The 26,474-nt window shown below is 39.2% G+C and overlaps 1 protein-coding gene across 17 annotated transcripts in view; it reads right to left on the bottom strand.

Moving 5' to 3' along the window:
* The window catches only part of Gigyf2 (GRB10 interacting GYF protein 2), a 147,188-nt gene that overhangs the window by 113,085 nt on the left and 7,629 nt on the right, over nucleotides 1-26,474 (bottom strand). For all 17 annotated transcript variants that reach the window (XM_087209411.1, XM_087209415.1, XM_087209416.1 and 14 more), the window contains 2 exons: nucleotides 26,281-26,346; nucleotides 5,392-5,477 (listed from right to left, as the gene is read on the bottom strand). In XM_087209411.1, coding sequence (XP_087065537.1) covers nucleotides 5,392-5,432 — 41 coding nt within the window. In that variant the 5' untranslated portion in view covers nucleotides 5,433-5,477; nucleotides 26,281-26,346. The remainder of the gene's footprint in view (nucleotides 1-5,391; nucleotides 5,478-26,280; nucleotides 26,347-26,474) is intronic.

Below are 26,474 nucleotides of genomic sequence, written 5' to 3'. Positions count from 1 at the left end.
CTATTAGGTTCAGCAAGTTCCATACCTTACTCATCAGCTTGCTCATCCCAAACCTCTATATCATAGCTGGGCATGGTGCCGCACACCTGTGATCCCAGCAGTTGGGGGGCTGAGGCAGGAGGATCACCATGAGTACAAGTTCAAGGCCAGCCTAAGCTACAAAGCAAGCTCAAGGCCAGTCTGAACTACACAGCAGTCCCTGACTGCACCCCCCACCCCCTGCCAAAAAAAAAGGAAAAAGAAAAAGAGAAAGAAAACGCTATCACCTTTATTCCCAGAGCTAAAAACCACCACTATCTAATAGCCATTAAATGAAGACCCTGGCATTCATCCTTTACTCCTCACATCCTACCAGCTCCTCTACCCACTTGCATTTACTAACCCTAAGTCTCTCAAGCCATCTCTTGATCCTATAACTGCATTCTGTTCACACACATTTCTGTAACAGCATCCTAACTTATATAAGTAGTCTTATTCAATGTTCTATGTTATGAATTACTTATTTCAAATGCAAATCTGAACAAAACTCTAATTCTTCACTGGCACAGAATTAGCAAATAAATTCAAAGCTTCTGCATGTACAATTGCTGCTTCCAAGCTCATCTCACCCACACTTCATGTTAGACTTAAGGCAAACATATGGCGCTTTTCTCTTAAATCAGCAATTTCTTGCCTTCTTGTCTATAACCACACCCCTTCTGCCATCATGAATATTTTTTGCTAAACTTTTAGAGGGAAGAAAAGCAGAGTAAGCTGGAAAGATAGGTAAGGGGAAGAGAAATTGAGATCTAGACACAGACACAGAATACAACAGGCATTTGATAAAATGTTTTTTGAACATCTTAGTATTCTTTTCTAAAATATACCCTTGGGCCAGGCATGCTGGTACTCTCCTAATTCCAGTATTCGGGAGCTGAGGAGGATCAACATGAGTCTGAGTCCAGCCTAAGCTATATAGTGAATTCAAAGCCAGCCTGAACTACATATCCTATCTCAAAGGAATTTTTAAAAAGCATGCACTGTCTCCCTCTGGTGCACGAGATAATGGGCTTACCAAAATTAAGAAATAGTGTATCGGGCCGGGGATTTAGCTCAGTGGTTTCACGGGTTCAATCCCCAGCACCAAAAAAAAAAAAAAGAAATAGTGTATTTTTCTTAATGAATCAGTGCATTCCTAAGGCAAACAGAGCAAAAGAGATAAACCACAAAATGGTAACTATTTTAACAGAAATATAAACAAAGTGCCCTGGGGAAAGAGAAATACCTCTCTTTTTTGTATGGAAAGACCTTAGAAGACTGGAGGGGCAGGTAACTGGGAATTGAATCTAAGGCCTTCACACTGAGTTACACTCCAGCCCTTTTCTGAGACAGGACTTACCAAATCACTAAATTGCCTAAACTGAGCACAAATTTGTAATCCTCCTGCCTTGGCCTCCAGACTGCAGGGATTGCAGGGCATGCACCCTCACACCTGGCCAGAAGTCCTCCTTAAAACCATGGAAACAAGAAACTTGAAAGAAGCTTCCTTTGTTTCTTCTGTCTCCAATTATCCTCCCTATTAAAAAATCCTCATCTAGCAAACTTTTCAGCATCAAAAAATTAAGTCCCCAAATAAACAACTAAAATTTGTTTTTAAAATGTCTTCTACTACATATTTGCAAAGAGAAAAAGAACAGGATACAAACCAATGTTACCTAAGGTTTGTTTTGGGGTTTTTTCCCCAGTACCAGGGATCAAACTTAGGATCTTGCACTTGCCAGGCAGGCGTGGCGCCACTGAGCTACATCCCACCCCAAAGGCTCTTTAGGTGGTAGTATTAAGGGTAATTTAGAGCTCTTCTTTTTCCTTCTGTTCTATTGTTTCCTCCAGATTTTCTAGAATGTTTGTTTTGTTAATGCAACCAAAAATTCCAAAAAATATAAATGAAAAGAATTTAGCACCAAAAAACTTTTCATCAAGAATGTACTTGTGTTTTGTCAAAGGTAAGATAAAACATACAGGTGATAACAAATTTTTATAATCCTCTGGTGGTCAATCTGCCCATGTATCATCCAAAAACCATTAAAACAAAGGTTTTAATAATTCCAGTTCCAAGGAATTAATTGAAATGATCAGCAACACAAAACCATTCAAGTATATACACACACACACACACACACCCACACACACAATTCATTTACAGTAGTAAAACATGGAAAACAATGTTACTTTCCAACAATTTACTCATTCATTTAACATTTATTGAGAGCCTATGTGCTAGGCATGTGAGATACAACAATGAACAGCTATACAAAAATCCAGACCAAATTCTTGCCCTCAGTGGAGCTCACAGTCTAGTGGGGGTTAGAGGACTGAATATAAATTGTATGTATGTAAAATGTTTGGCATGTTACATTTTTATTTTGACCATGAAAGAGTTAGGGAGATGAGCAGGAAGTGGGAGAGGGGGCAAGCAGTACGGACAGTCAGGAAAAGTCTAAGGCAGCACTTAAGGGAAGGCTATAAAAAGTGACTCATTTTACACCTACAAATCATTTTCTTCATTAAATTTATTACACCTTTTATAACTGTTTTGTGATTTAGTAATACATTTCTCTACTCTAAATACAACCTACGACCTAATGATTTTGTGGACTTTTAAAAGTACAAGCCCCACAATTTTCAATGCTTTCCCATCTTCACAACTGCCCCCAAATTCCAATAAATCTCTTCATTTTATGCATTTATCAAACATTACATTTTATATTATTTTTACAAAAATGATGATCTTCACAAAGAAAACATCATTAAATGTTTCTATATGGTTCAAAATTAGACACTGATTCAGTGTAATCAATCTCAAAATCCTTGACTCTCAAGTGCTCTGGACATAACTCATCTGAAGTTTCATAACAATCATGCTACACGCAGAAAAATAGGACAGCAGTCTCTATTCATACTGCAGCTTTCAAGCTTAGGGTTACTTGGGTTTAGGGCCTCATATACTTCCTTTGCCAAAAGGAATTTTGATAAATGGTACAAGTAAGGCAGTGCCTGCTCACTTAGACCTTTATTGCTCCATTTACCAGCATTTCAGGTGACTCAGGAATCCATCTAAGCTCTAATGTTTCCAGAGTAATGGAGGTAACAATTAGGTGCAGCTACTGTTTAAGGATAGAACTGTGACTACCCTCTCGGCTAACGCTACCTCAATTCAAATTCTGCTTAAAATACTAGGCCAATCTAACAAAATACCATCAAACAAAGAATCAGAGTACCAATGAAAAGGATGATGTGCAAGATGCTATCGACAGACTAAGATAATTAAAATGAATGGTGTAGGGCAGGGGCCAGCAAACATTTTCTGTAAAGGGCCATGGAGGAAATATTTAAGCTCTGCAAACCAGCCAGCCTCTGATGTAACTAATGAACCCTGCCAGAGTAGCATAAAAGCAATCAGATAGTGCTGGTATGGTGGTGCACAGCAGGCAGAGGCTGGAGGATTGCAAGTTCAAGGCTAGCCTGAGGAAATTGGTAAGACCCTGTCTCAAAGTTTAAATAATGTAAAAGGACTAGGGACATACCTTCAGTGTGAAAGCCCTGAGTTCAGTACCCAGCACCACCACCAAAAGAAAAAAAGTCAAATACTATGGAAACAAATGGGTGTGGCCATTTTCCACTAAAACTTTATTTGCAATCCCACAAGCCACAAATTTGTAAACCCATGATGTAAGGCATTAAGCTAAATGTAAACTCTAGAATAATAGTTTTTTTCTTCTTTTGCTTCAGCTAAATTTCTGGTGTTATTTTTTGTTACCTATTAAAATCAGGATGCGTAATAAAAAAAAAGAAAAAAACTTCATTACATTACAAGCAGTTTTAGTCAGGTTTTCACAAAGAAAAAGACATGACAGCATAAACAAAAAAGATGCAATTTCAAATTCTAAAAAATGATAAAAAAGCTACACATAAAATGGTTTACAAAGTGAACTATATAAATTTAAAATCACTTGGTAAAGGAAGTTAATAGGTAGGAATAAAGATTTAGCTATGAAAATTTCACTAAAAATATTTTTATAATGAAAAACTCAATAATGAAATTGCTACATCTAGAGGACTAAACAAATGATGGTACATCCATACAATGAACTATTAGTAGGACAGGAAATATTTATTGATAAAAAGTTATTTCTGATTTAGTTTTAAAAAGGTTACAAAATTGAATGTACAGTATGATCCCATTTTTGTTAAAATACATGTACATATACACAGATATATAAAACCACTTGGAAAGATACAGCAAGACAGTTACAGTGGTTGGTAAAATAGTGGTAACTGCATCTTCTGACTTAGTCATAACTTCTAATTTTTCTAGAAACATATATTGAGTTGGTAGTTATTTTTAAGACAGGTGTTGCATTATTGAGGTTAACATTTTCAAAACAAACTCTTATATAGGAGTAGCATCAGTTCTCAGATCTGCAAGTGATTTCTCCTCAGTCTCCAAACGTTAGCAATAAAGGTTAAGAACGGAATTATATATAAAAAGGTATGTATATAATAGGGTAAGCTAATAAGAGTCCTCAAACAGGGATCTATTACAGGAAGTCTTATTAAACTACCACCAAGTGAATAATCAAGAATGTTTAAGACACTAATTCAGTTTATCTATTTTAGGTTCTACCTCTGACATTACCAAAGAGGTTGTTCGAGGAATGAATTGAAAAAGTAACTATCATTATTCACGCCACTGAAGAGAGGATCTTCAATCACCAACTTTTGGGGAAAAGGAAGAAGAGGGGGGAAAAGTCACACTACAATGTGATGGATCTCAAAATTCCATGAGAATTCCATATTCGGGGTCCAAACACATCTGTAAGAGACTCAAAGGTCAATTAATTGTTATTATGGCAAATGCTAACTCAACCCTAAGATGGGCTACTTATTGCTAATAGCCAGTATAACTCTGGACCACCTACCTAGCCCATCGATAAAATAAAATTTAAGTAATACTTCCATAAGAACTATTTTTCAAATGAGTCTATGAATAGTCATCACAAAACAACATTGTAGGAGAAAACATAGGCATTAAAATGTTACAATAATATTTATACCAAATTGTATATGTACCTAAACAAGAGCTCAAACAAAACAATTTTCTAAGATGATGAGACTATGTGAGATTTTAAATTCTATTATCACTACACAATTAGACCAAGAAAAAAATTACAAGGAAGTATAGAATGCAGTTATTTACCAAACAGAATTTATTACTGGGCTAGCCACACTGGCTTCAACTAGGTAGATGAAGCCTCAAAACCATGCATTTATAGATCACCCAGCACCTGTACAAAGATCTTCCTACTACATTAGTTATCTGACATCAAACAGGATGAGACTTTGAAAACTCACCATTCAGGCCCAAAGTTCAGTGTCTGTGTTTCCGCTGCCATTTTTCTCCGTATTTCACAAAGATTTTTTTTTGTATGGGGAGAAACCTGTTAGAGAAAAATATCTCCATACAATTAGTCAAGATTAAGTAGAGAATTTCAGGCCAGAAAGCATAGCTACAGTGTGTGCTTTGCTTATGTTTCTGTCACCTAGAGTAAAAAGTATGATTTTTACTTCCAATTTAAAATAATGTAGCAGGCAAAACAAAATGAATAAATCCACCCTCTTCCAATTTATTTCCTCCTTATGTTTAAGCAAAGGGAGCAAAGCATAGTATAAAACTAGTGAGACAGGTAGAAGGGGACTGACTATACAGGGTACTGTGACCAAATTAAGTATTTTCTCTTTAGCATCTAGAACAGTGGGAAGTAAATAAAGCACAATACATTTACATTCTCTTTTCTATTACTCTTTTGTAATGGCTTCCTAATCACCATGAGGGACAACAAAGATTCTTAAAATAAAAACTCTCCTTCACCTACCTCACAGCTTCGGCCACACCTCTTCCTACTTTCCGCTTAGCACTACACTTCAGCAAGGTTCAAAAAATTATTTGGAAAGCAGGCATGGTGGTACATGCCAGCACTCGGGAGGCTAAGGCAGGAGTTTGAGGCCAGCCTGGGCTACATAGCAAGACCCTGTCTCAAAAAGTAAACTTTCACCACTTGAGAAACTGAGGCAGAAAGATCACCAAGTTCCAGTCCCTCCTGAGTAACTTAGCTAGACCTTGTCACAAAATAAGCCTAAAGATGTAGCTTAGTGAGAAGGCCTTGAGTTCAACCCCTAGTACCACAGATAAAACATAAAAATTATCATGGGCCATCAAATTAAAATTATAAGCTAAATGAATTTTATAAATGACATTTCAAAAACAACTATAAGCCAGGTGCATGCCAATAATCGCAGCTTCTTGGGAGGCTGAGACAGGAGGACTAAAAGTTCAGGACCAGCCTGGACAATCAGGACCCAATTCGAAAAAAATAAATTAGAACTTAAAAAAAGGAAACTACTGTAAAAATTATAAGTATTATAAAATAGCTTTAAGACACATCACATTACCCTAATTGCTATCTGTTTAAATGATTGAAAAAAATAATAGGAATTAGTCTACAACTTAGAAACAACAAAACGAAAGTGTTAACCCCCATAATAAACTGGAAGGCATTTCTGGTCTTATGTCACTGGACTCCATGAGACTCCCGTGCTCCTATAGTCCCTGGTGCTCCCTAGTCCCTGGCCAGAAAGGGGTGTACCTCAGACTCAAGCTGAGATAAACTTAGCATCCTCCTCAACTTAAAGCAACTGATTGCTTAAAAAAAAAAAAAAATAAGACAATGCTTTTATATTTTAACTTCTCTGAAATCAGAATGCACCTTAAATAGACGCCATGTTACAACTGTCACTGGCTGGGTGGTAACTATTCACTGCACAGAAGCAGACTGCTGCTTAAAATATCTTCAAAATGATTACAATATGATTCTGCACTGAAATAAAACTCATTATATAATACAAAGGAAGCAAAACTTCAGTGGGATATAATACAAGTAACCATTCATCACTGGAGGAATAATTTCAAGGGTTTTACAAGAAATAAGAAGGAAGAAAAACACAAGCTAATGAAGTTATGGTCTGTTGCTCATACAAGACCCTGCACAACTCATGTAGTCACACACAGCAGCCCTGGAGTATTTAAAGGGCTAACAAACTGCCAGGCTTGCCTGGCATGGTGGCACAGGCCTATAACCTCACCATTCAGGAGGCTGAGGCCACCACCCTAGCTACATAGCTTGACACTATCTCAATCAATCAGTAACAACAACTGTTTACACCTACAGTCCCAACTACTCAAGAGGTTGAAGCAAGAGAATCATTTGAGCCCTAGAGATGGAGGCCAGCCTGAGCAAAAGGCACTGTCTCTTCAGAAAGAATAAAAGAGTTAAAACCTAAACTGCTTCAATTGCTTTAAGATGTTCACAAGCAACAAATGACAGAATTTTAAGTTGATAAGAAAACAGTGCATGGGGCTGGGGATTTAGCTCAGTAGTTTCACCACCTGGTGTGCAACCAAGTGCAAGGACCCGAGTTTGATACCCGGTACCAAAAAAAAAAAAACAAAAGAAAAAAGAAAATAGTGCAGTATTCCTTAAGAACTGATACATAATGCTTCGAATGATAAACTAATATATAGATGGGGAAAGGAGGAGGAAGGAGATTTCTAAAATGATGACAATTTAAAAAGTGATTTACAGGAGTCAGACTCTGAACCCTTAGAAACCTTAAGGCTCTTAATTTCACTTCTATGTTCCTTCTGAAATATTTCTGTACAAAGCCAGGTGTGGTGCCACATACTTTTAACCCCAGCACTCAGGAGGTTGGGGCAGGTTCAAGGACAGCCTGAACTACATAGCAATACCTTGTATCAAAAAAACAATAAATAAATAAGCAAACAAATAAATGTGTACAAAAATGACATAGTATATAATAAAAACCTACTAGTTTGCTAAATAAGTTTGAAAGAATCCCTTTTAGTGGGCCGGGATTTAGCTCAGTGGTTCCATCGTCTGCTGCGCAAGCGCAAGGTCCTGAGTTTGATCCCGGTACAAATATATAAATAAATAGATAGATAGATAGATAGATAGATAGATAGATAAGGAACAAAGCCAGGGATTTAGCTCACTGGTTCTGCTGCCTGCCTTGCAAGTGCAAGGTCCTGAGTTCGATCCCCAGTACCAAAAAAAAAAGTATGTGGATCTACTTGGCTATCAAACAGAGCCACAGATACTACCTTAATAACAGTAAGATTTTATTAGTAATACAAAACATATTGCCAGGCGTGGTGGCGCATGCCAGTAGTTCCAGCACTCAGGAGGTTGAGGCAGGAGGATCATAAGTGCGAGGCCAGCCTGGGCTACATAGTGAGTTCAAAATCAGCCTGAACTTCATAGCAATACCCTGTCTCCAAAAAAAAAAAAAAAAAACCTGAAAGAGCCTTCTTTACCACCCTTTTAATCTCACCTAAACAAATGTTTTAAACTCAAACCCCTACGAAACATTTGACTGTGGGGAAATGGCTCCAAATTCATACAGCAAGTCAGGATTTGAACCAAGACTGAATTTATAAAGTGAGAAGATTCTAACTAAAAATCAAATTACTTAGTATTTGTGAAAATACTATAATAACGTAGAGACAATTTTTTTCCTCTTTAACTTACCAGGCCATCACACACAGGGTTTGGGGAAGGATAAAACTCCAGGGGTGCTATTAACACAAATGATATAAAGGGGCCCTCAGAGTGGCACAGTGCAACACCTGCCAAACTGCAGCAGCAGTCTTGAATTACAAGAGAACTCCCAAATTCAGGCAGTCAGTAGCTAGGGAATAATGAACAAGGAAATCCTGTGCCAGTCCACTTTATTATCCCACCTATAAACCCTTAGGTACTACAAAAACTACCACAATGCACAAATATTAGAAGCTCAGAGTTAGCCAGGGACAATGGCACATGCCTGTAATCTCAGCTACTCTGGAGACTAAAGCATGAGGATCAAAAGTTCAAACCTAGGCAATTTATTGTGACTCTTGTCTCAAGAAAATTTAAGAAGTCCCCAATACCACCGAAAACAAAAAGCACTCAAGGTTTTTTTAAAGCCTTGAACTGGAAACCAAACTACCATTCACAACACAATTTCCCTAAGAAAATTATTTTCTAGTGTAAACACTTCAAAGAACCTAAAAATAGCCAGACATGGTGGTGCAAGCCTGTGATCCCAGCACTCAAGAGGCCGAAGCAGGATGGCCATGAGTTCAAGGTCAGCCTGAGCTACAAAATGAGTTCAAGGACAGCCTAGAATACATAGTGAGACTTTGTCTTTTTTTGAGAGAGGATCTCACTATGTAGTTCTAGATGGCCTTAAACTCACTGTGTAGCCCAGGATGGCCTCAAACTCTCGGCGATCCTCCTGTCTCAGACTCCTGAGGGCTGGAATTACAGGCCTGAGACCTAGTCTTTTAAAAACAAACAAAAAAATTTATGAAATAACCCAAGTGATTCAATTATGAAAAGATCAACATTGTTCTGTTCTTTCTCCTTTATAAATTAAAGCAGAAAATCTAAGAGTTCCAGCTGGTGAAGAAACCTGAACCTGGGCATAGTCACACACACCTGGTAATCCTAGCTACTCAGGAAGGTAGGGAAAGTTTGAGGCTAGCCTGGGCAATTTAGCAAGACCTTATCCTTTTTTGGGGGGGGGGGGGTAACCAGGGACCATACTCAGGACCTTGCACTTGTGAAGACAGGTGCAGTGCCACTGAGCAAGGTCATATCTTAAATTTTTTTAAAAAGGCAGGAGGGAGGTGGGCTTGAGACACAGTTCCGTGCTACAGCATTCACACAGCATGTACAAGACCCTAGGTTCAATCCCTAGCACTGTGCCAAAAAAAGAAATAGGAAATCTAACTTAAACACTAATTACTGTACCGGACTCTCTTAATTCTGAGTACCTTGCCCCAGATAGTTCCTTCCCAATCAATTTAAATGAGTTTGGGTTTGATAGATTTTTATGTATGAGAGGGATAGCCTTTAAAAGGTCTCTACCCAAGTTCGATCCCTGGTACCAAAAAAAAAAAGGGTCCAGAATTATAATTAGTTCCACCAGAAACTGTGCCTTATTCTGAATAATTTTTCTACATTCTAAATAGAATGTAGTAAAGTACTGAAATGAGAATAGGGTTCACTATCATTTTAAATCTCACCTGGTGAAATCTTTTCAATTCAAATCCTCAAAAGCCTTATGATCTTTATAAAGTAGCTCTGAACTTATAAAACAGTTCAGGATGTGAACCAGACTCTGGAATCTGCTCCTCCATGCTCTTCTATTTCTACCTTCTCTTGAAACTATTTCCTTCTTTCTCCTACATGATCTTTATTTTCCTACTATTTAGTCAGAATGCCCCAAAATTTCACTTTTTCTCTAACTTTCCTCAAAAGTTTTCAACAAAAAATAGTTTTCAACAAATTTTCCTATGGTTTATTTAGCTATAAGTTCTCTGCAGACACTGTCTTGAACTTTTCTGATCTAAAGTGGTGCTGCTCTCTACCAACCTTGTAGGTGGTAGAACCCTGCCTGCTAAATTAAGACTGGCAAGAGGGCCAGGGATTTAGCTCAGTGGTTCCACCGCCTGCCTTGCAAGCGCAAGGTCCAGCGTTCAATCCCCAGTACAAAAAAAAAAGCTGCCCCCCGCCAAAAAAAAAAACTGCCAAGAGGGCATGCAGGGAATGGGAAGTTTGTTATAGGAAGCAATGAAGAAATCTCCCACCGACTTCTGAATGGCCTGCTGAAGAGGCAAGAATCTCACCCCTACATGACAAATTTGATTATTTTTCTATCTCATCACCATCTGATGAAGGTACTACCACTCTTTTCACAGTTTACTGGTCAGCCAGACTGGTCGGCCAGTCCCCTGAAACTCCCTCTCCTCCATCCCTCACATCATCTTTTTTCCTCAAATCTGATTAGCCCCTAAAGAGTCTTTTTGCATTCTTCTTTTGTGTAGTCCAAACTCTCATGTCTCAATTATCAGAACACAATTTCTAATTTGCTTTCCTGATTCAACCTCAAGATCAATTTCCCTGAAGTACCATGCAGTCACAGCCTACACACTCATACTATGCATGGTGAAAACTCTTGGTATTTCAGGTTCCCATCAATTTGAGAACCCATGCCTCCCAACTCAAAGCCAAATGAGACTTTTCTACCATCTACTGTATTTAAATTGTCTTTGGTTCTGTACATGCCTTTCCCTCCCCCCACAAGCCAGCCTATCCGACCTCAAAATAACCTGTACAAAACTAAGGACCATTCAAACCACCTACTTCATAAAGAATTTCCCAAAATAGAAAAACCACTGCACCCTCTGAAAAGGAAAATCAAAAAGATGCAGAAAGAAAATGCAATCTATATAGTATTCAGTATGGGGGGTGTTAAATCTCTATTATAAAGCTCAAAAGGAAACAGAAGCCAACTCCAGTGGTGCCTATCTGTTAACTCCAGCTACTTGAGAGGCTGAGGTACGAGAATCACAAGCTTAAGGCCAGTGGTCAATTTAGTAACACTACGGCTCAAAACAAAAAAGGACTGGGGAAAGAGCTCAGTGGTAGAGTGCCTTGTACAAGTCTCTGGCTTCAATCTCTAGTAACAACAAAGGGCAGGAGAGCAGAAAATACTAATTTGGAAGGAACAACACAGTATGGTTTTGGACAAAATGAATGTAGTAAGGTGCCCTGTATTCTGAAGCAGAGGCAGAATGGGGAAAGATTTGGAACCAAATCCAGACAGTTACAGCCAAAACAGAAATCAAGCTGGGTGTGGTGGCAAACACTTGTAATCCTAGCATTCAGGCAGGATTGTGGTGAGTTCAAGGCCAGCCTGAACTACAGAGTGAGACCCTGTCTCAGAAGGGGAGAAGGGGAGGAGAAAGGGGGAGAGGAGGAGAGAGGAGGAGAAAGGGGGAGAGGGGGAGAGGAGGAGAGAGGAGGAGAGAGGAGGAGAAAGGAGGAGAAAGGAGGAGAAAGGAGGAGAAAGGAGGAGAAAGGAGGAGAAAGGAGGAGAAAGGAGGAGAAAGGGGGAGAGGGGGAGAGGGGGAGAGGGGGAGAGGGGGAGAGCAGGATCAAGAAGGAACAAGCACAAGGCAAATGTCTTAAATCACTTTTTTGTTGCTGTGACACAATACCGGACACCCACAACTTAAAGGAAGAGAGGTTTATTTTGGCTCACAGTTTGTAGAGGATTCAGTCCACAGTCCAGAGAGCTCCAAAGCATGACAGAGGACGATGGCAGAGGAGTGGGGCAGACGAGAAGCAACAGATTGATCAGGGAAGGAGGAAGAGAGAGAAAGGCTTCCAGGCCACACTCCCAGTGACCCACCTCCTCCACTAGGCTCCACCTCCCAACATCACATTTGGCTATAAATTCATCAGTAGACCAATCCACAGATGAATATCACACCTCCATGATCCAATCACCTCCCTACAGACCCATCTTTGAGCGCACGAGGCTTTGGGGGACCATCTAGATAGAAACCACAACAGCGTAAGAATAAAACCTCACCAGACACCATACAGGAAATACAGGAGGAAAGGCCATCTGTGTAGACATCTCCAGCCAAACCTTTTGCCTAAACTCAACTTCACTGACTCTAGCTTCTCCCCTGGGGATACTACTGTCACCTTGTTTGGTGTGACAGCAGAATTCACATAAACCTCCAATAAGTAAATGATCGCTCTCACCTCCATTCCCAAACCTGGACATGAACATGTTAGCCTAGAAAGTGTCCCTCCTCAGGTCTTTTCATATTTAGACAAACATGCACTCACACGTATATGTGGTAGGGAAGGGGAATTAGATATTTGCTTTTACAAAATTAGAATCAAGGCCTGGCGTGGCAGCTCATGACTATAATTTCAGCACTCAACCTGCAGAGGCCAAGAGGATCTGAAGGTAGCCTGTACTATGCAATGAGATTCTGTCTCAAAAAACCAAAGCGGGACCGGGGATTTAGCTCAGTGGTTTCGCCGCCTGCTGTGCAAGCGCCAGGACCCAAGTTTGATCCCCGGTACCAAAAAAACACAAAAAAACAAAGCACACAGGGAGGCCGGGCACCATCCACCACTGTGCTTCTGCTTCTTCTGGTCCAAGGTAGCGTCACTGCCTCCTGTGTCCCTCAGCAGTGAAGAGCCTGCTACATCAGGCCCAGCCCCTTGGTGCCAGAGTTTCTCCTGCTCTCCATTTCCTTTTTATAACAAGCTTGTTTTCCTTCATCATTTACACTCGTCCTTAATCTCTGAACTTACATTTAAACACCGGGTTTTGGTCAACAAATGCCGATTATTAAACAAACAAAAAACAAAGCACAGTAACAAAAAAAAGGCGATTTTTTTTAAAAAAACTAGAATCAAATGGATGGACCTTGAGACCATACTCAAGTGAAATAAACCAGACACACATGTTTAAATATCACATTGTTCTTCTAGTGTGAGAAACTGAATGTGGAAATAAAGGCTGAGATGTATAATGGGTGTTGGGAAATGGGGAGAAAGTGTTCAAATGGGAAGGGGAACAAGGGAGGAGGGAGGGAGGGCGAGAGGGAGGAAGGGAGGAAGGAAGGGAGGAAGGGAGGAAGGAAGGAAGGAAGGAAGGAAGGAAGGAAGGAAGGGAGGGAGGGAAGGAGGGAGGGAGGGACAAGAAAAAAAGAAAATAGAAGGAAAAAATAGAAACAAAGCTTTTGTACACAGGGAGGGGAGGGGGCCTGAGGGGGGAATGGGATAAAATAAAATTTATTAAAATGTGTTAAAGAAAAAATTCTTAATTTCAGATTTCAGAAACATAAAAGAATACCAATAAAGGCAATTTAAAAGGTTTTTTTTAAGGCAATTTAAAAGTTAAAAAAAAAACTAGAATCACACCATATACTTTTTCTGAAACATAACTTTCTCTCAATATATTTGCACAGACAAGCCTCTACCAAACAGATACAGAATTAAGCTGCAAGTTTTCGAAAGTTACACAGAAATGCATGACTTTGTTTTTTGCCATTATAAACAATACTATTATAAACAACCTTCACTTACGTTTTTACTATTGAATAGATTTCTGAAATCATATTTACTTAAAATGTATAATTGTTAAGGAAAATTAAAGTTCACTACAGTGAGTTCAATATAACACACATTATATGTTTAATACAATACTTGAAGTTTCATATTTTTATAACAGAATTATTTATATTTTTTTGTACTTGTGGTACTAGAAATTTAACCCAGGGCCTCTGAGCTATACCTCCAGCCTCATATTGTTATTTTAATTTTTCACTTAAATATATTTTAGCTGGGTTTTAAGTTTTTAAAGAACAAAGATCAGACTATACTTGTCCTTGACTCAGAATAGTAGTCCCTACACATAGCAAGAATTAAAGTCTATGCTAAGCCAGGTGTGGTAGTACACCCTGTAATCCCAGTACGTGGGAGGCTAACCCAGGGGAATCGCCTCAAATTCCAGGCCAGGCTGGGCTACCTAGTGAGTTCCAACCTGAGTTACACAGCAAGACTCTGTCTCAAAAAACCAAAAATCAATAAATAAAATCATAAAATCTATGCTAAATGAAGTTCACATGGATTGCATGAATATACTAGCTAGGGCTTTAAAAAGGGAGAGGGGAGGGCTGGGAATATAGTTCACTGGTAGAGCACTTGCCTAGATGTATGTGACTCTGGGTTGAATCCCCAGCACCACAAAAAAAAAGGAAGACTGTTTTATCGCAACCACTTCGGTCTCTCAAAATTTGCTGAAGCAGTAAGAGTTCAAAAACAAATGTGAACAGCCCAGTTTTCAAAAATAAGAGGTGTTGCTATTCATCTTCCTTGAGTGTGACAGAATATCCAACAGCCCCTGTTCCTTTAAACTGAAAATTTCAGGGCCGGGGATTTAGCTCAGTGGTTCCACCACCTGCCTCACAACCTAAGGACCCAAGTTCGATCCCCGGTACCAAATAAATAAATAAATAAATAAACTGAAAATTTCAGAGAAGATAAAACAAGGAGTTAACTGCAAAATGGTATTAGTATTCAAGTCAAAAAACATTTATCAAATGCCTACTAAGTAGAACTGGGAAAAAAAGGTATTCATAATTACAATGTTATACACTAAAAATAAGCTCTGGGAATGCTAGGAAGGCCTCCTTTAATGAGGGGAGTAACACCGCGGAACTACTGAGTTATAAAATCTGCTAGTATTTACTGAATGCTATCTATGTGCTTACTAACATACTTCCTACTTTACATGTATTCTCTGATAGTTCAGAGATCTTTTGGCCCCGTTTTTATAGATGAGGATATGTGCCAAAGATTAAACCCACAAAATGAAAACACCAAATACTGAGCTACGAAGAATGACAGAAAATCTTTAAGGGCCAGGGGGAGAAAGAGAGGTGATGAAGATGCTAAAAGAGACAGAACTGGGTTCTTTTGAAAGGTTATCAATTTACTCAGTAAGCTTAAAGCTGAAGCAAAGACTGGGCTAAAGCAGCAGCTATAAACCCAAGGGCAATGAGAGGCTCTGAAAAAGTCTGGGCAGGAAGTATCTGGGACATTAATTCTTCAGAAGGGTCATGAGGGGGCTCGGAGGAAAATAAATTACTAAGAGCTAAACAGAAGGGGCATCTTTAACATCAGAACCCTGGATGAAACTGCACACCTGAAAGCCCAGCACTCAGGAGTCTCCCAAATGTGGGGCCAGACTGGGCAATTTGGTACCCACGTGGAGTGGGAAAGGAAGAGAAAGAGAAAGGGGGGAGGGAGAGAGGGAAAGGGAGAGAAAAAGAGAAGAAAACAAAAGAAATACATCAAGTATCACAGAAGCCATAACCTAGTAACAGTCCACACCAGACAAGGCAGTCCATGCCTGTAATTCCAGCACTCAGGAGGCTGAGGCAAGAGGATCACTGTGAGCTCCAGGCCAGCCTGGTCTACACAAGTTCAAGGTCACCCTGGACTACACAGTGAAACTAGCTCACAAAAAAAAAAAAAAAGAGGGGCCAGGGATTTAGCTCAGTGGTTTCGCCGCCTGCTGCGCAAGTACAAGGACCCAAGTTCAATCCCCGGCACCAAAAAAAAAGAGGTCCACAACTTACTGGTGTAATTTACAATTTTTCAATTTTACCACAGTATCCAAGTGATATGTATTCAGTAGAAATCATACTCCAAATTTCAAGTTTTGCCCTTTTCCTAGACTAGCTATACCAATCTCTCTAGCAATGCTGAGCAGCTGCAGCAAGCCACATCACCCAGGGAGCCATGCAACTACAAGAGAAACAACACTCTACACTGTAGTGTGTCACCGAACTGTGATGTTCAGCAGGTGTGTTAAATGCATTTTGAATTTACAATATTTTGAACTAAAGGTAGATTTATGAGGATATAACCCCGTCATAAATCAAATAGCATTTGTGTCAGTAAGAAAAATAAAGTACCTGACAAAAAAACCAACAATTAAGCATTTAAGAGAAATTCTAAAAAAAAAAAAAAAAAAAGAGAGAGAGAAATTCCAAAAACAAAAAACAAAAAAAAATTTTTTTGCTACCAGGGATCGAACTCACGACTTGCACTTGCAAAGCAGGTGCAGTCCCACTGAGGTACACCCTCGGCCCCTACAAAAATATTTTTTAAAAAACTAGTCAGGAATGGTGGCACATGCCTGTAATCCCAGCACTTGGGAGGCTGAGGCAGGAGGATCACCCCAGGACTTGAGGCCACATAGTGAGTTCAAGGTCACTCTGATCTACATAATGAGACCCTGTCTCAAAAAAAGGCAAGTTCTACGATACGGAGATGATGTTTGTGTATATAAATTTATGTCCCCAAATATTAATAATTACTTCTGAAAGATGGAATTGAAAGAAAGTTTTCCTTTTGGTTTCACAATAGTTTTCTAGTAAGTTTTATTTCCTAATAAGTTTTTAAACCAGGGTTAGTTTCATCAGCACAGTAAATGGAAGAAAAGTGGAGGATACTGGAAAAGTGTGAATTAGGCACTATAGGGAAAGAAGTGAAATCAGAGAAGTGTTGCTAAATCTGAGATTTTGGTAATTCAAAAAGGAGGTGTAACAGGAATAAAACTGAAACCCTGAAATAGAGATGGAGATAAAAGTCAAGGAGTAGGGAGCCTGGGGGATTTGATGGGTCATCTATGTGGACTCTGGAGCCGCCTCAAGATAATGGCAGAGGACCACAGAGAAGACAGTGAATCAAAGGCCCTGTGTCTAATGAGTCAGACAGCATGGACTTCAGAGGAAAAAGGTTTTGCAGAGACACAGAATAGTTAGAATAAATGTAAATAATCTATCCCCTAAACCAAGAAGTGAGCTGGGCGTGGCAGGAGGATCACTATGAGTTCAAGGCCAACAAACCAACCAACCAACCAGTAAGTGTCTATATGAAAGGATATCACTAACTACACAGAGACAACAGGCGAAGACCAGGTGGAGCAGTCCCCCAGGAAAGGAGAATAGGTCTATGAATGGAAAGGGATGAGATACTGATTCAGTCCCCTGCCACACATACCAGTTTAGGAGAATATACTGGTAACCTCAGAGGGCAAAAGTGAAAAGGATGGGAAAATTACCAGGGCAAGATGGACTTCCATCACCTGAAGGCAGCCAGAAAACATCAACAGCTAACACAATGGACAGATTCAAAACAAAATCAGTACAAAAGTCTTCAAAAAGAATGAAGTCAGGAAGGAGAGGTGGGGTCAGGAGAAGAAAGTGAGGATGAGACGACAACAACGGGTGCACATTCAGACAGACTTTCAGTCTAGACAACGACAGAGAAAGACAGGAACACAGAGCAGTGTGGCATTAGCAGGCCCCAACCATCCTGAGAGAACCTGTCCTAGCACCTCTGAAAAGTAAGAGCACTTAACCTCTGAGGAAGGACTAAGAAAAGGACATGAAGCAAACCTGGGCACAGTTCTGAGACTGCCCTGTTGCCATGCCTTTCTCGTGCTGAAAACTATTAAAACAGAGCAGCTGGCAAGGTTCTCATCTCCTCTGGCCTTCTCTCCCCCGTGGCTATTCCAATTTTAGAGATAAGGACTTCAAACAAAGGTAGACAGGCTTAAAAAGAACTGAGAGAGGGGCCGGGGATTTGGCTCAGTGGTTTCGTCACCTGCTGCGCCAAGTGCAAGGACCCAAGTTCGATCCCCGGTACAAAAAAAAAAAACTGAGAGGCAGACTTGGTAATGCACACTTATAACCCCAGCACTGTGGGAGACCAAGGCAGGAGGATTTCAAGTTCAAGCCCAGCCCAAGCAACTTAGCCAGACACTGTCTGAAAATAAAGGGAGGTGGTACTGTAGTTCAGTGAGAAGGCCCAGGGTTCAATCCCTAATACCGCAAAAATAAAGTGCTGAGAATGTAGCTCACTGCAGTACTGGTTTCAATCAATGGGAAGGAGAAGGGAGGGAGAAAATATTTCCTCATCATCTCTATGTTGGACCATGCCCATTATTCAAGATTCCTTTTGTTTCCCCAAAATTCCTTCTAAGTGAATTCAAGCAGTATATTCCTTATGCAATTGATACCAGGAAATCTGTCTTTAATAAAGTGCATCCGTGTACTTGAATTTAAATGTCAGATAATCCGGTCCTTTTGTCAACTTTTAAAAGACGAGCTAAATTTAGCCCTCACTATTATTTTATTTGATTATTCTCATTATTTTTATTTTCTTTATATATTTTTCTATAGTTTTCCTGACTTTTTCATTTATAACTATTCAGCTCATAATTGGCAACTCATCTATCACTTTGTTGTTTGTTGTTTTTTTTTGGTACCTGGGATCGAACTCGGGTCCTTGCGCTTGCGCATCAGGCAGTGAAACCACTGAGCTAAATCCCCGGCCCTCATCTATCACTTTGTGCATGTGTGTGACATAGTATATTTTCAAAGGAGGAAAAAGAAAAAGAAAAGAATCAACCTGGCTCTTATTGTTGGGTTTACAACAAAGTAAAGATAAGACTCTTCAACTCTTCCCCCTCATTCTTAAGTACACAGTGGGATAGAGCACAGGAGCCAATGACTTCTGGGCTTAGGCAATCACTGTACCATGAACCAAGCCTGGCGTGGTGGTGCACACCTGTAGTATCAGCAATTTGGGAGGATGAGGCAGGAGGATCACCACAAGCTTGAGGCTAGCCTGGGATACATAATGAGTTTAGGGCCAAACTAAACTCCATAGTAAGACCCTGTCTTAAAACCCCCCCACAAAAAAACCTGTAACAGGAAGAAACTGCAGATTTCCACATGAAATGCCATCTTGACAAGCATGGCCAGGTCCAAAGACGGAGAATCAAACACCCAATTTGATAGTGCAGCTTTAAAAAGGTTTCCTAAGAGTGAACCCAGAAGCGAAAGTGGGCAGATTAGCTACCCAATAACAGACCAAGGTACACACTCTTGAAAAACTCCTGAATCTTTCTTATAAAAACCATCTGGCAGCAGGACATGGTGGTGCATGTGGCTTTTTATCTCTTTTTTTTAAAAGGTTAAACTGCTAGGCATGGTGGCACATGCCTGTAATCCTAGCATTCGGGAGGCTGAGGCAGGAGGATCTCTGCGAGTTCGAGGCCAGCCTGGGCTACACAGTGAGTTCAGGGCCACCCTGAACTGCAAAAGGCGGCCCTGTCTCAAAAAACAAAAAATAGGGCCAGGGATTTAGCTCAGTGGTTCCGCCACCTGCCTCACAAGCACAAGGACCAAAGTTTGATCCCCAGTACCTAAAACAAAAATAAATAAAAAGGTTCAATTATACCATAAATGATTTAGCTAGAAAAAAATTAGTACAGTTAAAAATATTTCAGTGGGCATGAAATGAAACTTTGTTTTGTTTTGTTTTTTGAGACAGGGTCTTGCTATGTAGCCCAGGTTAGAGTCAAACTCATGACAAACCTCTTTCCTCAGCCTTGAGTGCTGGGATTACAGGCAAAATGAAACTATTTTAAATTTAAGTTTTCCAATAGCAGATTCTAAATTCATTCCCTACTTAATTTTTGCTACAAAAAAATTGACACCACTACCTTGATATTCTGTCAGCTCTTTTAGCTTGTACACAGGCGTACATTCAAATGAAGCAATGTTCAGTCACTAGGCTAAAAAAGTAAACCCAGAATACATTTTTCCGCCAACTTCAGAAAAGAGTCAAGTAAAATGATGAAAATGAAAAGTCCAAACGTGAAGGAGAATCCCACATCATTTATAATAGTAAAAGAGTAGAAAAAGTTAAATATTTACTCAACAAAATGCAAGTACAGTAACATTTGAACATCAATGTAATTTTACATATACCAAAAAAAGACAGAGAATACAAGATAAAGAAATATTAGTGAAAGTAATGACTTACTCTCCATTTCCACAACTCAAAATATTCTTAAATTACTTTAATCTCCACAAAAAGAATATTTCTAGGGGCCGGGGATTTAGCTCAGTGGTTCTGCCACCTGCCTCGCAAGCACAAGGTCCTGAGTTCAAGCCCCGGTACCAAAAAATAAAAAAATTAAAAAAGGATATCTCTGGCCTGAATGAAGTACTTCTACAACTTCAACAAGAACATCACAGAAAGTTAAAATTCTTTTCAACATTAACTTGGTTTAAAAGGAATTTTGACCAGATGTGGCGGTACATGCCTATAATCCCAGCACTCAAGAGGGCTACGGCAAAAGATTACAATTTAAGGCCAGCCTAAATGAAACAATGAGACACTGTCTCAGAAAAACAAAAATAAAGTATTTTAAAATACAAAAATAAGAGAAAATTGTTATGTACTCTCAAAAACTTTTTCATTATAGCTCACAATAATAAATTGTCTTACTAAGCATGCAAATACTTCTGAGTAACTTTTAAAATATGCTCTGTATCCAAGCATGGTGGTGCATGCTGTAATCCCTACCACTTGGGAAGCGGAGCCAGGAGGATTGTCACAAGTTCCAGGCCACCATGGGCTACATACATAGTGAGATCCTGCCTCAAAGAAAAACAAAAAGCCAAAAAATAAAATATGACCTGTAAAAATATTGATTTTTAACAAAAGTTCATGAAGCAAAATCAGGCTTATTCACTTGATTACTAAAATTACTCACTTTATTTCTAAACATTTAGCCTAAGGAAATAACAGGTTTTTTTCTCAAAAAAGTCAACAGAAGTTCAAGGAAATTGTCTACATATACCAGACCCACATATTACAGGTGAAACTATTGTTCTTATGGGGTATCTTTTTTAAAAATTATTGATGTGGAACAGAAAAAAATGGAAACAAAGTTTATGTAAACAGGGAAGGGTGGGGGGGGGAAGGGCACACAGGTAATGGGAAAAAAATAAGAACCAAGATACATCATGTACAGGTACAAGCACCCAATGATAAATGTAAATTAGGTATTGTATACCTAAAATGTACCAATAATAGAATTTAAGCAAAAAAAAAAAAAAAAAAAATTTTATTGATGTGGGCCAGGGATATAGCTTAGCAGCACTGCACCTGCCTGGCAAGCACAAGGTCCTGAGTTCAATCCTGGTACTGGTAAAAAAATTTAAAAAATTTAAAAATTGATGCTCTGCTCGATTTTCTCTTCATCCTAAAAGGAATTTATTTATTTGGGCGGGTTGGGGGGTACTGGGGATCAAACTGAGGACCTTACACTTGCAAGGCACGCGTGATGCCACGGAGCTAAATCCCTGGCCCCCAAAAGGAATTTAAATTCCTAATTTATACTGTTGTGATAAACAGAACAAATTGCAACCCAGTACAATTCTGAACCATTATCTGTCCCATTAAACTAAAGTCAGCTTTATCCCTCACAATCCAAAAGCAAGAATAATCCAAACATTCCATTCACCCATAGATGAATGAGTAAATAATACTGTAACAGTCATACCTTGGAATACCCTTGGCATTAAAAGTCAAACTACTAACACACAAACACCACAGATGAATCAGACATTACACTGCCTGAGCCAGACAAAGACACATTCCTCGATTTTAATAAAAACATTTGTATACATTTAATACTAAAATATTAATATCAACAGAAGTATTTCATGGATGTGTTGCAGATTATTTGTATCTACAAATAAAACAATACAGTTTTGCACTTTAAAAAAATACGTACTGAATGATTCTATTTACTTGAAATTCTAGAAGAGACAACATTAATCTATAGTTACAGAAAATGGATTAGCAGGGAAGAAGGGTAATAACTGAAAAAATGCTGGCGTAAACTTTGGGGGTGAAGAAATGGTTATCTATGTTGGTTATGGTGAAGGTTACACAAGTGTGTATAAAACTCATCAAAATGCTGAAAATGAAGGGCTTTTATTGTATGTAAATTAAACCTCAAAAGGGTTATTTTTTTTAAAACTAAGCATACTAAAAATAAAATTACAACCCCCTCAATTTTTTAAACAAAACTTAAAACTCAGTTCCTCAAGGGGGAGAGAGAGAATAATTTCACAGAGGACAAATCTGACAAGGCATCAAGGCCAAAACAACAGTGACAATCATGTGAGCATTATGTGCTCTTGATACAATGTGATGCAAATGGCACTGTATGTCCACTGTGAACTTGTCCACAACCCCAAACATGAGAAAAACATCAGGCAAAACAGGGAAGTATTCTATAAAATACTTGACCAGTATTCCTTAAACTTGCCAAGGTTATCAAGAAACAAGGGAAGTCAGAGAAACGCATAGCCAAAAGAAACCTGAAGATTCAAGACTAAATGTAAAATGGTATCCTCGATGTGGTTCTTAAACAGAAAAAGACACTAGGTAAAACTAGAGAAATGTGAACAAATGATGCCCTGCAGAGTTTAGCAACAGTGCATCAATACTGATTTATTGCTGCACGAGGTGGCATACACTTGAATCCCAGCATTCAGGAGATAGGCAAGAGGATCGCCTTGAGTGCAAGGCCAGCCTGGAAAACACAGCAGAGCCTGGCTCAAATGCCAATTTAAAAATCTGATTTACTAACTGTAACACTGTACAACAGTAATCTAAGTTGTTGAGTTTTGTTTTTGAGACAGGATCTTGCTATGTATCCCAGGCTGGCCTCGAATTTACATTCCTCCTGCCTGAGCCTTCCTTGTACTGAGATTACAAGAGTGCACCACCATGCCTGACTATGTAAGGTTTTTGGAGTTTGTTTTTTATTTTTGACAGTACTGGGGACTGAACCTAGGGCCTTCATACTGAACTGGGAGACTCAGGCAGGAGGATCACAAATTCAAGCCCAACCTAAATAACTAAGCAACTTAATAAGACACTATCAAAATAAAAAGTAGGGCCAGGGATTTAGCTCAGTGGTTTCGCTGCCTGCTGCACAAGCACAAGGACCCAAGTTCAATCCCCGGTACCAAAAAAAAAAAGTAAAAAGGGTTAGGGATACAGCATGTTGCATAGGCCCTGGATTCAATATTCAGAACCAAAACAGAAAAAAAGCAGCTACTACTTGTTAAATTTTAGCATAGAATCAAAAAAGGATGACTACTATATCTGAAAAAACTTACTCCTCACCTTTCCAACAACATAATTTGTGAAGATTAATAGGACACATACTTCAACCAAAAAAAAAGAAGAGACTGATGCAGAAGCAACATGCAAACAGAGCTGTTTTCTATACAACCACACATAAAAGCAATTTGCCAGGGCCGGGGATTTAGCTCAGTGGTTCCACCACCCGCCTCGCAAGCGCAAGGTCCCAAGTTTGATCCCTGGTACCATAAAAAAATAAAATAAAATAAAATTTTGCCAAAAAAGTGAAACAATGATTCTTATCACCCAATTTTTTTAGAAATATTTTAGAAAAATTGGTATTTTTCATTAAAAATATATTTAACATAATGAGTTTATTTTCTTTTCTTTTCCTTTTTTTTTTTTTTTTTTTGTACCAGGGATCAAACTCAGGACCTTGCACTTGCCAGGCAGGGAGGTGCCACTGAGCTAAATCCCCAATTTCTCAATATGATATAGATGAATATAACTAAAAACCAAAACCTCTCTGGAATCTTCAACAACTTTTTAAATAGAGGGCAAAGGGGTGCTTCAACAGTTTGTACACAACCTTAAAGATCATGTACTAGAAAATTAATTTATCTTACAACAGTGTTGGGAGGTGGGGCCTAATTACAGATGATCAGATCCTGAGAACTCTGCTGTTTTGAATGGATTAACATCCTCAACACAGGCCAGCCTGGCCCACCCCCAGGCACCAGGGAATGATGCAGCCCATGGTCCTACACCAGATGCCAGCACTATGCTCTTGGGCTTCCCAGGCCCAGAACCATAGGCCAAAGATACTCTGCTATAGCAGCAGCAAATGGACTAAAACAGATTCTAAGATCAAAATATCAGGGCTGGGGATAGAGGTCAGCAGTAAAGTGCCCATATACACAAGTCCCTGAGACTGATTCCCCAGAACCATGGCCCCTCAAAAAAAACCACAGCAACATCTACCTCAGAGAAAAGGGAGAAATGACAAAAGAAACAAACTTTAACAAATATATATATACTGAAGAGCATATTAAGGGAATAAATGTCCACTGACAAGAACACCAAAGCCCAAAATGTAGCCAAAAAAGGTGGTGCACATCTGTGATCCCAGCTATTTGGGAGGCTGAGGCAAGGTCACAAGGACAAGGTCAGTCTGAGCAACTTAGTGAGGTGATGTCTCAAAACAAAAAAGGGTTAAAGATGTAACTCAGTGGTGCAGCGTTTGCCTAACATATGTGAGCCCTTGGGTTTAATACTCAGTACCATGAAAAGAAAAACAGGAAGGAAAGGGGGGGGGGTCAAAAATATCAGACACCCCAAATTTAAAGATCCGACCAAAATGGGCATCTGAAATGAACAGACACTTCTCAAATGAAATAGAAATGGCAAATAAATATATGAAAAAATGTTCATCATCACTGGTCATTCGAGAAATGCAAATTAAAATAAAGTTAAGATTCTATCTCACTCTAGAAAGAATGGCTGCCATCAAGAAATCAACCAATAACAAACGCTGGAGGGGCTGTGGAGAAAAAGGAAGCCTTCTCCACTGTTGGAGTGTAGACTGGTGCAACCACTGTGGAAATCAGTGTGGAAATTCCTCAAAGAACTAAAACTAGAGGTTCCATATGACCCAGCTATTCCTCTTCTTGGTAATTTTCCTGAAAGAATTAAAAGCATCCTACTATAGCAATGCACACGTTTATAGCGGCACAGTTTTTAATAGCCAAATATTGGAAACAGCCCAAGTGCCCATTGACAGGTGAATGGATAAAGATGTGGAGGGTTTTATACAATGGAGTAGCACTCTGCCGTAAAAAAGGATAAGCTTGAGACATTTCTAGCTAAATGGATACACCTTGAGACCATACTCTTTTTTGGGGGGGGGGTTGGCTACCGAGGATGGAACTCAGGACCTTAGGCTTGCAAGGCAGGCGCAGTGCTACTGAGCTAAATCCCCAGCCCAAGACCATACTCTTAAGTGAAATAAATCAGACACACGTTTAAATACTGCATTGTTTCTCTGGTGTGATAAACGGAAATAAGGACTAAAATGTATAACAGATATTGGGAAATGGGAAGAAAATGTTCAAATAAAGGCAATGAAGACGGGCAGAGGGAGAAAGGAAAGAAGGGACAAGAAAAAAAGAATAGAAGTGAAAAATGGAAACAAAGCTTCTGTAAATAAGGAGGGGAAGAGGGGTCAAGGGGTCGAAGGGGGGAAATGGGGGAAAAATGCAGAATGAAGATATATCATGTACAGTTACGAATTCCCTATGAGTGCTATGTATACCTAAAATGTATCAATAAATGTTTTGCTTCAAAAAAAATTAAAACTGCAGAGCTATTTGCAGGATTGTTTTCTAAAATGCTAGAAAAAGGAAATGTCTAGAAGCTTCTATGGGAGTCTGCCTAGAATAGCCACTACCCTTTCAGCTCACTACGTTTGTTTCTAGACTCTGATCTTACATCAAAACTAACTACACCAGGCCAAGGATTTAGCTCAGTGGTTTTGCCGCCTGCTGCGCAAGCGCAAGGACCCAAGTTTGATCCCCAGTACCAAAAAAAAAAAACACTAACTACACCAATGTCAGAAAACTGAACTAAATACAATCATTCAAATTTTCCTTCCCAGATAAGTGAAATTTGGACACTGCACAAGGCTCTGGGTCCCAACCCCAGCCCTGAAACAACAAAAAAACAAAACAAATCACCTATTTGCATAACTCCTCAATTTTGTGTTTCCTTTCAAACATACCTGTTCAAAAGTTCTCCTGGTTCACAGTAGGACGTTTGAGCAGACTTTGTTTAGGTCCTTTTAACACTGTAAATAATAAAGACATTAATGTAAATCACCCAGTAATCTCTTAAAAACTTTTTAAAACAAGTTTTCATCAGGAATATATTTTATAGTAGATAGCTTCCAAACCTAGTTAAAATACTGAATCACCT

This window comes from Heterocephalus glaber, unplaced genomic scaffold (assembly GCF_053883595.1).
Source record: "Heterocephalus glaber isolate CG9 unplaced genomic scaffold, H.glaber_assembly_v1.0 deba00001004, whole genome shotgun sequence".
Taxonomy (NCBI): domain Eukaryota; kingdom Metazoa; phylum Chordata; class Mammalia; order Rodentia; family Bathyergidae; genus Heterocephalus; species Heterocephalus glaber.
Note: the sequence above shows the minus strand (reverse complement) of the source record. Positions and strands in the feature narration are given on the sequence as shown.